We start from the raw sequence: 13193 nt of genomic DNA on the forward strand, positions 1-13193 counted from the left end.
CCCCCCTCCGCCGCCAGGTCATGCTTGCAAGCACTATCCCACCGCCTATGCTTATGTATGACTGGAAGTGGCATTGCTAGCCCTCCAATGGGTTAGCACTGAAAGAGTCTTCCTTCTCTCAACCCTGGAATCTCCACTTCCTGGGGCAGTGACCATGGACAGCAGGGGGGCAGTAGCCCAGGTTCCCCCTCACCCCCAGTACTGCTATGTGGCTTGGCATTCCTGAGGGAACTGAGAGGCACCCTGGGGGTAGGAACTGTGATTGCAAAGACAAGTGACTGAACAGGTCACTTGTCTGAAGTCCTCATCCCCACCACTGCGAGGGCACCCTGCCACGTCCAGTACATGACTGTAAGAGGAGGGGACCTGCAGAGAGGGTTTTTGCCAGTACAGCCCCTCCTTATGCTATAGCTTCCCAGTACTCCCTCCTCCTCCCTTCCCTTGCAGTACTGGGGCCAGGCCTGAGGGGAAGGAGGGGACATTGGGGAGATGGCCATGGCCAGGAAAGAGCCATGCAAGACTCGTGGATACTAACGACCTGCATACTGCTGCACTCCCGCGTAGGCCTGCTGCAGGGGGTCCGGGGCGGTGGGGCTCTGTGCTGCAAGGACACAGGGGACAGAGGTCAGTGGTGCCCACCCAACCCAGCCCCTCTCCCCATCACATCCATGGGAGGCATCGTTCTTCCCAGTCATCACAGAGTGATGGGGGCAGGCGTGTGACCCAGAAATCCAGAGCACCTAGACCCTGGTGGAGACACCCCCTTCCCCTGCTGGGTCCCTTAGTATGTGGAGTGTTGTTTTCCTTGGTGGGACCGAGGTGGAGGGTCATTTATGCAAAAGATTGTGAAGGGTGAGGAACAGAAGCCAGAAAGAGGCTCAATCATGAGGGACCGTGCCCCACTGAAGGGCTGTGGGAAAGTGGGCAAGGGGCCTGGAGGCTGTCAGGAGGGTGGGCTCATCCTGAGTGACCCTTGGAAGTGAAAGGGACAATGTATGAAGGGACAGCCAGCAGAATGTAGCTGGGTAGAAGAAGGGGCACAAGGAGACCTAGACCTGCCATCCAGTCTCCTGGGCTACCCCCTCCTGGGGGTCCCCTCTCATTCTTAGGGCATTTGCGCATTCATTGAGGGTTCCCACTCATAAGGTATGGCTGATGCTCTCAGCAGGAACTGGTCACACTAGGGACTGGAAGTGGACTTGCTGAGCGCAGTCTACTCAGACTGCTTCAATTTTCCTCCTATCTTCTAATCTCAACTCACATGTCTATTGCACTGTGCAAGGGGAGACACTTGGGCAAGAAACTGGACTCGGCTAGGGGAGAAGGCTGTTTCCATCTGTTGCCTTTGCTCTGTAGGCACTGTGGGCTGAAGCCTGGATCCTGGAGCAGCAGTGACTAAGCCAGTGATGAATGGTGCAGTCTTAGAGGAGGTGAGTGAGGCAGATGCTCACCCACAGAGGCACTCGTCCTGACGACCTTGGTTGGGGCAAACTGAATAGCTCATGGTAGTGGGAAGAAAACCACCTTGGTGCCCCATGCCAGCTAAGCTAACAGGCTTCCAGGCCTTTGGATGAGGAACAATTCTTTAACTTCCCTTCTGAGCTGTGTTTCTGTTTCTCAGTAAACTTCCATTACAGCAATAGCACCTGAGCCTCAGGGGAGCCAAGAGAAAAGGGATCTGTATCATCCCCCTAGTGAGGATGGCAGCTTCTATGTTTCCTAAGATTCAACAGGAAGCTGGGCCCAGGAGGGCACTGCTCAGAAATGGGAAGCTGAAAATGAGCACCTTCTTGGTTGGGACTGTCCCAATCGAGACCTCTTATCCGTGAATTTCCCCCATGCTGCAGCCAGGAGCCCCCAGGTGGTAGGGCTTGCCTGGTGGTGGGGAGGTCTCCTCCTTTCTCCTGCTCCCTCTGCCTCCTCCACCAGCCTCTCAGCTCTCTGAAGGCAGGGTTGTATTGGGGTAGAGGGGGTGTCCTTTTGGTCTTCCCAGCTGCCCACCCACACAGAATTTTTATGCAAACTAGAAAAACGTGCCTTTTCCTCTGTGCACACAGTTTGCTATGTTTGTGCAGGACGTAACCGGCAGAACTTCGATGGCAACCTACTCATGGTGCCAGGAGCATACTGAGTGCTCAGCAAACACTTGCAACTAAAGGAAGGAGTGGATGCTTTCTTTTTGTCACTAACGTTGGTGAAACCACCCCTTCAGGGTGGTATGTGGCAGTAGAGGTCATACTGCATGTTGCAAACATGATCTCAATGCCCGAGGGGAGAACAGAGAGACTACCAGAGGCTAGAAAGTGGAGAGAAGCATTTCTGAGGCCCCTCTCTTCTCTGCTTAACGACCTCCATTAGTAACTGCCAAAGAGTGAGCATTTTGAAGGATCTCGCTCATTACAGCAACTCCAAACTCCACATTTAAAGATGGCAAATTAATTTTTGTAATGTACTACTTTTCTCCTTTCCTTCCCTCCATCCCTCCCTCCTACTCTGGCAGGGAATTGTTTATGGGATGTGGCAGATTGTTACAAATGGGGGCAAGAAGCATTTCCAAATTCCATGAGGGAAATAGCTCACAGATGCTGGTGGGGGTGGGGAAGGAACAGGTTTGTCAAGATCCAGATGGGTTTGTGGGCAGGCAGGAGTGGGAAATGGAGCCACCCAGATGTGCTGGGGACTCTTATCTCCCAGCCCAGAAACGGAAGAATGGTGGGGTTTCTCCCCCCTACAGCTTACCAAATCCCTTCCCTGATGCCTCACCAGCCTGAAGTCTTCATCTTGAAACAACAGTCTGGATCCTGTGGGCCCCTTCTCTAAGGACTAAGGGTTGTATTATGGGGTAAGCACTGGGATGGGATCAAGGACAACTCTAAGTTCAGAGTCAAGAAATTCTCCTTCTCTAATTCCCTCTATCCCAGTGGGATTCCACTCTACAGCTGGTGAAGCTTTTAAATATGTGGATGTTGGGGCTTGGCTCTAGACACTGAAATCAGACCATCTAAGCTTCTGTGGTTTTATTACACCTCACAGTGGGTTCTGACAGGCAGCTAGCCTGGAGAGCACTGATTTGCCCAGGCTGGCCTCCTCTGCTCCAAGCTGGTCAACCTCCTCACCACTGCTCACGCTGCCAGGCAGACCCCTTCCTGTCTCTGTGCCTCTAGGATAGCCCTCACTCAGCTGGAGCTGGTTCCTCATTCAGCTCCAATTCCTAGGCATCCATTGAAGTCCAGTCTGAGCCTCCTCCTTGGGTAGCCTACATCTAAATTTTTTACCATTTCAAATCTGAGAAACTTCACTCTTGATCAGACTTTACTCTGCCTGAATTTGCTCTGATATTTAGGTGTCTATTTTGACCCCCACTGGACTGTGGCCTCCCAGAGAATAGATTCTTGGTCCTGCCCTTCTTCTGGGGCCTCTGATTGCATTCAGCACAAGCTGGGCACTTATTAATACTTATGGGAACCCTAATGCCTCGTCCTTTGCTCCCTAGGAAGGAGAGCACATCTGGGTCTTTATGTATCAAGTACATTGCTCTTCCTAATCTACTATATAAGGAGCCCTGGTAGTGAAGTGGTCAGCAGCTACCCAAAGAGTTACCAGTTTGAACCCACCCAGAAAGACCTGCCAATCTGTTCCCTTGCAGATTTCAGCCTAGAAAATCCTACAGGACAGTTCCACTATGTCACATGAGGTTGCTATGAGTGAAAAATAGACCCAACAATGCCTACCAATAATTAGTCTACTCTATGGCTTGTCTCTCTGCCCTGATGTCAGCCCATCCTCCAGGCCTGAGAGTAGCTGCCTCAGTTCACCCAGACACTCTTAATACATGTAAAGTGCTACGTTTGAGAACAAAGCCAATGAGGATTTTCCTGGATGCCAAACTGAGAGGAAATGAGCAAGCCCAGGAGTGTTCTAAGGTCCAGGAGTGATCTAAGGTCCTGACCATGGGTTTGCATGCACCAAGGAATCAGGAGGTATGTACTAACCAGACTACCAGCCCGTATGGGTCCACTTTCTTCCTACTTTAAATAATCTTTTCCTACTTAATTCTAAGTCTGATGATTCTTTTAACTTTATTTCCTCTTGTCTTCTGGGACAAATTCACCCTTAAACAGTTTATCGCTAATAGTCTCTCTATAAGGAGCCATAACAGCAGAGAGACTGAAGTGCTCAGCTGCTAACTGAAAGGCTGAGGAGGAAACATGTGGCAATCTGCTTCTGTAAAGTTAACAGCCTCAGAGAATTCATGGGCAGTTCTAGTCAGTCCTGTAAGGTGGATGTGAATTGGAATCGACTTGAAGGCCACAGGTTTGGCTTTTTGGTTTCAGTGGCACAAATGCTTGACTATTAGCTAAAAGGTTTGTGGTTCAATCCCAGGCCTGGTGATCTGCCTACGAAAGGTCATATTCTTGAAAACCCTATGAAGCAGTTATACTCAGGATATATGGGGTCATTATGAATCAGGATTAACTCAATAGTAACTAACAACAAAAACAACCGTCTCTGTCTCCTTCCTTCTAAGAGAAGTTCAGGGATGGGGTTCTTCCTCAACAATCAGATTGACATTCCTGCTAGAGTGGAGTTTTGGTCTCTTCTCTCCCGCCATGGACTTCTTGAGATCGAACATGAGGCTGGCTCACCCCAATCCCATCTGGTGTTCCTCCAAGAACAGAGAGTGGGCAGGAGCCACACCTGCCCTGTTGTTTTTCATTAAGGGCAGGGACAAGATGGATGTGCTGTTGGTGTGCTTACCTGGGTAGGGGTGGATGCCATTGGCAAACACAGCTTCCGCAGCAGGCTGTCCATTGGCCTGTGGGGGGAGGCCGGTGAAGCCGTTCACCCCAATGGGGGACGGGATGCTAGGCACAGCTGGTGCAGTGATGCCCGGAGGCGTGCTGCCACCTGATTTTAGAGGTGAGACAAAGACCCTATGGAGCGCCACTCGTTGCTTCCGTGCATGCAAACCTCACATGCCTGCTCATTTTTATCCCGTTTTAACCCATGCCTCTAGTTTTCTGTCTGCTAGTAATGACTTGGAATCCTGGTGTGGCACTTCAGGATCATCACTGGACTGCTAACAGCAAAACCACCAGCAACTCCTTGGTAACCCCTATACAGGGTAACTATGAGTTGGAACCAACTCAACACACTTAACAACAAGGAGTGACTTTACCCATTCCAACTGTATCTATCATTTAAGTCAGAGTCCAAGTGCTAACGATCCCATGATGACTTTCTTGACCACTGACCACTCATCCTCAATGTCCTTGACTTTGATCACAGTTGGATGTCCTCCAGTCTTTTTCTAATTAGTGTCTCACTTTAAGTTAGGATATGTTAGTCCTTATTTAGAGCACAAAGGGGTTTCTCAGTTGCTGGTTCAACTCTCTTATCTAGATCACTGAGAAGCTAGTCTACTCTCCCTAGGAAGGAATGCTACTTCTCAGGTGGAGGTAGACATATGCTAACTTGGGTGATGGAGAGGGCAATACACAAGAAAAGGAAAGTTGGCAGAAGAATGCTGAAGACAGATGAAGACACAAGGAGCTAGATATGCAAGGGTTAAAAGGGACAGAGGTAAACACACAACTGTGGAACAACAGTGTCTATGGGTAGATACATGGACAGCTAAACAAGCTGAATGAGGATGGAAACAAGAGTGGGAATAGATCCACAAATACAAAAGAGTTTGAAAGAGGATGTTTGCTGCAAACACGCCTAAGAATGTTGAGGAGCATAACCACTGGCAAAATGTTGAAACTTTCTTAGCTATTATCAAACATCTTAAGGCAATGAGTTGCTGGGCCTGAGGACTTGGGACTCAGGGAACTGTGGTATGATACATATTGGAATAATACAGTCCACAAAGACAGTATTTCACATCTAGCATGTGGAATCTTAAAAGTTCATGAGCATCCATTTAAGGTGCAACTTTTGGTCTCTCCATGTGCAGAAGAAAGAAAAGTGATGGAAATTGAAGATGCTTGAAATCAACTAGTCCAATGGACCAATGGCGCATGTGAACATCAGTCACCACAACTCTTAGACCATAAAAACTAGATAGAGCCCAGCTACCACTACCAAATTCTCTGAAAGGGATCACATTAGAAGATCCTAGATAGAGTGGGAGAAAACGTGGAGCAAAATTCAAAATCATAAAAAAAAAAAAAAAAAAAATTGGGGCTTACTGATCAGAAAGTGACTGGAGGAACCTGAAACTGTGACCCTCAACCACCCTTCAGGTTTGGAAAGGAACTCACTCTTCATGGACCAATTTTCAGCCAAGCAGTAGATGGATATATAGGGGAGACAACAACCCTAGTAAGGTATGCTCACCATGGAATGGTCAACCATTCAAGAGCAAAAAGGCAACATTTTCCTAAGGACAAAGATGAGAAAGGATGGGAAGATGGGTGGAATGCAACTAGGAACCACAGGGAGGAAGCAGGATAACTATTGTTGCATGGAGGGGACTGCAATCATTGAGATGAAACAAAGTGTATGGTTTGTTGAATGTAAAACTGATGATCTTGTCTGTAAACATCCACTCAATTCACAATAAAAAGTTAGAAAAAAAGTCAAGTAGCATAGCTTTTTAGCCTTCTAAATATACGGATATATGTAAATGAAAAATGCTTTTGTTGTTATAACTACAGAAATATTTTTATAAAAAATATTAAATGTTTTCTGAAACACTGCACAAACATGTTATAGACTGTCAAGTCACTTTTGTGTCACCTTCCCATCCCCCAACAGTGTCATCAGTGTGATACACAATCCCCACAACCCCTAGTAACACCACTGGCTTGAATTATGCCAAAGAATGGGCAGGAGTCTTCTCCCTTCAGACCTCAAAGGGGGATGTTTTCCTTTAAATTCCTTCCAGATATCTACTGTTAATAGAAGGAGCCTGGGAGTGTCCTGGATTTTGAGCTGGGTAGCTTGTAGTTAGCAAGCAAGGTCAGTAGTTTGAATCTACCAGTCGCTCCTCAGGAGAAAGATTTGCCTTTCTGCTCCTGTAAAGAGCAGAAACCCTATACAGGGTTGCTATGAGTCGGAAGCAACTCGACAGACCACCACCACCATCATTAATAGAGATTGAGATAAATTGTTCCCTGATATGGCTAAACTTGAGATTCTCAGCATCCTGAAATCATTTTCCATCTCCCTTCTGTGTCCTGGTGATTAGAACATTATTTTAGACAGACTGTCAGAAGAACAGGTCTACTTGGTCCCAGATATTACGTGTCTTTGCCACAGGACAACAACCCAAATAGGCCAGATATAAGGCCCAACGTAGAGCCAGCTGCTCTTGTGAACTCACCTGAGGTTGGGGTCATGGGTGCGGCCGCCAGGCCATTCATGTTGAGGGCTGCCATCTGCTGCATCTGAGCGGCGGCGAAAGCAGCCATGGGGTTCAGGTAGCCTCCCTGCGCAACTGAGGCCATGAGGGCCGCTTGCTGCTGCATCAGCTGGGGCAAAGGGAGTGGAAAAAATATCACGTGCTTCCAGGGGGACAGCCCTCCCCACCATGAGGCTCAACTCCTGGAGACCAGCAACCCCAGTCATATCTCCCTAGGCCCCAACACAGAGCCCTGCTGTTTCCCCCATTCCTGCCCATTAGTCTCCAATGACTACTAAGGAATACCTCCCTGCAGAGATGACTTTATTCAAAAGCAATGGCCTCTAGGAGATTGGGATGTTGAAGTTGTTGGAAGTAGAGAGAGGGGGACTAACTCCAGGTGTTGGTCAGCTCTGCATGAGGTTTGCTGTTCGTTTGTGGGGATATGACATGCTGGATGAGCCTCTAGAATTAAGTTGGCATGAATTTCTGACCTAAACAGTCTTAACCCAGAGCTTTGCTGGAGAGAAACAACAAGAGAGTCACGGAATAAAAATCCCTGGCTCCCATGATGCCCTCACAAAGGTGAGTGGGGGCTGGAGAGGTTGTTAAAATTGGCCAAAGCTGACGCTGCTGACGTGAGGTGAGCTTACATTTTTAGCACCAGAGCCCTGATCTAGCTCAAGGTCACCTATGTGGGTGCTGTGGAGGTAAGTGTGGGAGGCAGTTCAGGGGACATGCTGATAGAGGGGGCCCCTGTGTAGAAGAAAGAAGATGGTGAGTCAGAGCCCTAAGGTGGGGTCTGGGGGAAATGTGGGGACAATGTAGGTGCAAATGTTTGGGGGTACCTCAAAACGATTGTGGTCAAGAGAACTAGAAGGTCTGAGGGGCCCCCTTCCATGACTGAGGGAGGGCTGACCTCCCATCAGCCTTTCTAGGGTTTAGCATAGATTTTGGGAGTGGGAGATCGGGGTAATCCACCTTGCTGCCCTCACCCAGAGGTCCTTCAGTCTCTTTTTCCACATCTTAAGAATCAGGGCGGCACCCACCTCCTCCAGGTAACGACCCTAGACTGGACCAGCTTTCTCAACCCCTCCCACCTTCACTTCGGGGCTTATTCCTGACCAATCTGTACTTTTTTTTTTGCCTCTGAGCAGGACTCCTCTGGGTGCAGCTAGATTCCCCTCCTCTCAGAGGCTCTCTGGGGCTTTCTGGCACTGGGATTGAGCACTGCCACCCCTCCCGCCTGACTGCCCTGTGGTAGCCACACTTACTGCCTGAGCGTAGGCGCCATAAGCCCCGAACGGTATGGCCATGGGGTTGAACATGCCCATCTGGCCAGCCATCTGCTGCATTCGCCGCATCGTGCGCTCCTTGTCGGTATCGGCGAACTTGACCACCAGACTGGACGAAGCTCCCTGCAGCAGGGATGGCAGGTGAGACTTAGTGCCCTGGCCGCCTTCACCCCCAGCTGTCCAAGCCCCAGCTCAGGGCCCACCAAGTCCATACTACAGAGAACTGCGGGGATGGGGCGGTGAGAGGGGTATGGTGGTGGTGATGGTGGTCCAGGGCCTGTGGTCGCCCAGACCTGTGAGGATCTTAACCCCCACGATAGGCGTTTTCTAGCTGGGTGATCTCGGGTCAGTTTTTTAACATCTCTAGGCCTCAGTATCCTTGTCTGAGAAATGGGTTCTCTTGGGAGGCTGTGAAAGCGGCAAGCACTAGGCACTGCGTGGACCGGACCGCTCCCTGGAGGACAGGTAGGGCCCCTCGGGTGCCAGGCGTCCGGGTCCCGCTGCGGTCCCCGCCCAGCCCGGAGGTCGCACTCACCGGCATTGTCTGGCTGCCATGCAGAGCGTTGATGGCCGCTTGCGCCTCGGCGTGAGAGGAGTACTTCACAAAAGCGCACCCTGAGGGAACGGGAGAGGCTGAGCCACGGCCCGAGGGCCCAGAGAAGATCAGATCCAAGAGGCGGACAGAGAGGTGGGGGACCGGGAGAAAAGGGAGTTTCCCAGATGAAGACCGAAAGGGGGAGACACAGAGACTGAGAAACCCAGAGAAACAGACAAGAGACAGAAAGACCTGGACTGGCCGAGAGACGCAGAAGTAGCTTTAAATCTTCTGGTCCCTGTCCGGACTGGACAGAGCGGCCCAAATCCCAGGCTCAGTCCTCCAGGTCAGTGAGGAGACCCCTATCCCGGCCCCGCCCCGCCTGGTCCCCACGCACCCTTGCTGTTGCCGTCGGGTCCGCGAAGGATGGTGCACTCCTCGATGTTCCCAAAGGCCTCGAAGAGGCGGCGCACGTCGTCTTCGGACTGCTGCTTGTTGAGCATGCCCACGAAGAGTTTTCTATCTTCTGGAACAAAATTAGGAGATGCTTACCCGGGCCAGGGGTCAAGGAGGCGCGAGGAAGAACTCGGGGGTGGGGGTGGGGGGAGGAGGAAGGCACGGCCGAAGGGGGGTAGAGGGGTGGGAAGAGGGAGTGCTGGGGAGCTGGGGAGCGGACAAGGGGGACAGCGGGTAAAGGAAGGAACGGGCGGAGGAAGAGAGGAACGGCGGAGCCTGAGCGGAGAGGGAGGGTGTCGGATTGCAGCGACCTGGCCGAAGTACTCCTCCTGCCCGTAAAAAACGGGCACACGCTGAGCAGAGGCCTGGCTGCTTGCTTGGTGCGTTTAGGCGGCTCCGCGGGCTTGTACTCGTCGGGCCAAACCCGGGTTCCTTTCCTCCCTCCCCTGGAACACACAGCAGAGTTCTCTGCCACCTTCCCCTACAGGTACCAAGATTAGTTAACCACCAGAAAGTCGGCTACCCAGGACCTTTGCATATGCTATTTGTACTTGCTGGTGTACCCCTCCCCAAGACACAAAGTTGACTCCTTGTTTTCCTCTAGGTCTGTTTGAATATCAGCTCCTCACTAAAGCCTCTCCTTCCTTTGGTCTAGGTCTGTCTAACAACACTCCATGGCCAATTATTTATTGCTTTGCCAATGTAGTTGGTCTCTGTCTAGCACCGCTCCCCTCCCCTGAACGTTTAGTCCTTGGAACCCGGTGAAGCAGTGTGCCTGACACATAGTAAGTAAACCCTCATAAATGAATGCCCATGGGCACACCTCCTTTTGATCTCACATGATTTTACTTCCATGTGGATGCCCCTCCTTGGTCTATTGTTGTTAAGTGCCATAGCGACCCTGTGTAGGGTTTCCAAGGAGTGCCTGGTGAACTTGAACCACCGACCTTGCAGTTCAAACGGCTCTGCAGTCTGGCCCAGTAACCCACAATGCCACACCAGGATTTATTCATGCTACAGAATTTAGCCATGGCACTTTTGGGGAGGTCTCTTCCTGAAGGCTGAAGTCCTTCAACAGCCAGCATGCACCTTGGCTCCAGGCTCTGTGAAGGAGGCCAAGTGGCTTGGTGATCCCATTCAACTGTGTGTTCAGGGTGCCAGAGATCACATTGGGCTTTGTAGATCTGTGGTAGCTTGGACTTCCCTAAATGACTACAAGAAGACCTCTTACTTTAATGTAATTTACACCCCTCACACCCATTGAGGTGGGCTCCTCGCCCTTTCAATCTGGGTGGGGAGACTACTCTAACCAATAAAGAATAGCAGAAGTGATGCCCCAGACTTCCCAGGGATCAGCTGCCACTTGGTCCTCTTTGGGGAATACTTGCTCTAGGGAGGAGTCCCTGAGTGGTGTAAATGGCTGTTAACCAAAGCACCTAGGAAGAAAAACCTGGCAATCTACTTCCCCATGAAAGGCATAAGGAGCACAGGTCTCCACGAATGGCATTCTTCAGTGAAGCTCTGAAGCCCCATCAATGCATGCCTGGCCCTGCCTGGCTGTTCTGAGGGCTTCCTGGACAGTGGTAGAACTTTGGAGTGCATCCCCAGGGCCTCAGACCCTTGAATCTCCAATTCCAAGTTCTTGGGTGGGGGGGAGCAGGGACTGGAAACCAAGGGAAAGTGAGAAAAAGGGAAAAAAGTGAGGAAAAGGTTGGAGCAGAGAGGAAAAAGGACAGGAGACAGAGGAACGAGAGTTAGGAAGGACAAAGAGCAGAGTGATGGACTGACAAAGAACAGAGACAAAAGAGAAAGTGCAGGGAGGGGAGCCCTTAGGTTTGACTCCTGGATGCAGCAATATTTTACCTGAAGTGAAACGGGAGCTTTTAGAGCCTTGGTTGAGTGTTGTTGGAGTCGGTTCTGATTCATAGTAACCCTGTGCAGGTTTTCTGAGGCTGTAAATCTTTATGGGAGCAGAAAGCCTCATCTTTCTCCCACGGAACAGCTGGTAGTTTCGAACTGCTGACCACTACGCTACCAGAGCTCCTACAGTACTTTAAACTCTTCTCTCCAGGCTGGGCCCAGTACTGCTCCCCACAACCCCTAAGGCATTTGAAAGATTCTAGTTAAATGAGATTTCCAGAAAGACAAAGAAATAGAAATGTCCCCCATTCCCCCCAATCCCTGGCCCACCTCCTGCTTAAATATTCCATTTCCTCCTTTGGAAAGAGAAAAGAAGGATAGAGCAGGCACCTCCTCCGCCTGCGCCTAATTTAAATGCAGGGACCAAAACTCAGCACCTTCTCTTCTCTTGACGTCTGAATATATTCCTTTATTATCATTATGACAGCTTTCTGATTGCATTAAAATTCATCCACACGTGCCTTTCTATCTAACCACTTCTCTTTTGCCATTTCCTCCCATTCCTCTAACTCCTTCTCCCATCACTTGAAATCTCCTTTTACTGGGCAAACTTGCCAGGCCTGAGTCCCTTCTATTTTGTTGTTAGGTGCCATCAAGTAGGTACTGACTCACAGCAACCTTATGCACAGCAGAACGAAACACTGCCCAATCCTGGGCCAACCTCACTACCATTGCCATGTTTGAGTCCATTGATGCTGCCATCTCCTTGGGGGTCTCCTTCTTTTTCTCTGACCCTCCTCCTTACCAAACATATCCTTCTCCAGTGATCTGTCCCTCCTGACAACATGTCCTGGCCTCTAAGGAGCACTCTGGCTGCACTTCTTCCAAAATGGATCTATTGGGTCTTTTGGCAGCCATGGCACTTTCAATAGTCTCCTCCAACACCATAACTCAAAAGCATCAATTCTTCTACAGTCTTCCTTATTCAATGTCCAGCTTTCGCATGCTGGTTATTGAAAATACCATGGCTTGGATCAGGTACACCTTAGTCCTCAAGCTGACATCCTTGCTCTTGACTTTGATTTCTTGACTGCTGCTTCCATGAGTGTTGATAGATGATCCAAGAAGAATGAAGTCCTTGACAATCTCAATCTTTTCTCCATTGATAAGAATGTTGTTTATTGGTCCAGTGGTGAGGGTTTTTGTTTTCTTTACATTGAAATGTAATCCATATCCAAGGCTGTGCTCTTTGATCTTCATCAGTAAATGTTTTAAGTCCTCTTCACTTTCAGCAAGCAAGGTTGTATCATCTGCATATCGCAGGTGGTTAATGAGTCTTCCTCCAATCCTGATGAAGAAATCCTATATGAAGAAAAACCCAGCTTCTCAGATTATTTGCTCAGCATACAGATTGAATAAGTATAGTGAAAGAATACAACCTTGTCACACACCTTTCTTAATTTTAACCCATTCAGTGTTTCCATGTTCTGTTCGAACAACTGCCTCTTGGTCCAAGGACAGATTCCTGATGAACACAATTAAGTGTTCCGGAATACTGATACTTTGCAGTGTTGTCCATAGCTTGTTGTGATCCATACAAACGAAAGCCTTTGCATAGTCAATAAAGCACAGGTAAACATCTTTCTGATATTCTCTGCTTTCAGCCAAGATCCATCAGACATCAGCAATGATATCCCTT

At 49.6% G+C, this 13193-nt stretch overlaps 1 protein-coding gene across 13 annotated transcripts in view; it reads right to left on the reverse strand.

Annotated features, from left to right (window-relative positions):
* Positions 1-13193, reverse strand: part of CELF4 (CUGBP, Elav-like family member 4) — a 357363-nt gene that overhangs the window by 22683 nt on the left and 321487 nt on the right. For 4 of the 13 annotated variants that reach the window (XM_006835091.1, XM_006835090.1, XM_006835087.1 and 1 more), the window contains exons 4-9: positions 9576-9701; positions 9179-9258; positions 8623-8766; positions 7331-7478; positions 4759-4908; positions 536-601 (exon numbers count right to left, since the gene is read on the reverse strand). In XM_006835091.1, coding sequence (XP_006835154.1) covers positions 536-601; positions 4759-4908; positions 7331-7478; positions 8623-8766; positions 9179-9258; positions 9576-9701 — 714 coding nt within the window. Of the gene's footprint in view, positions 1-535; positions 602-4758; positions 4909-7330; positions 7479-8616; positions 8767-9178; positions 9259-9575; positions 9705-13193 lie in introns of all 13 variants that reach the window. The other 9 variants (XM_006835094.1, XM_006835085.1, XM_006835084.1 and 6 more) reach the window with 5 other exon arrangements.

This window comes from Chrysochloris asiatica, unplaced genomic scaffold (genome assembly GCF_000296735.1).
Source record: "Chrysochloris asiatica unplaced genomic scaffold, ChrAsi1.0 scaffold00015, whole genome shotgun sequence".
NCBI classification, from domain to species: domain Eukaryota; kingdom Metazoa; phylum Chordata; class Mammalia; order Afrosoricida; family Chrysochloridae; genus Chrysochloris; species Chrysochloris asiatica.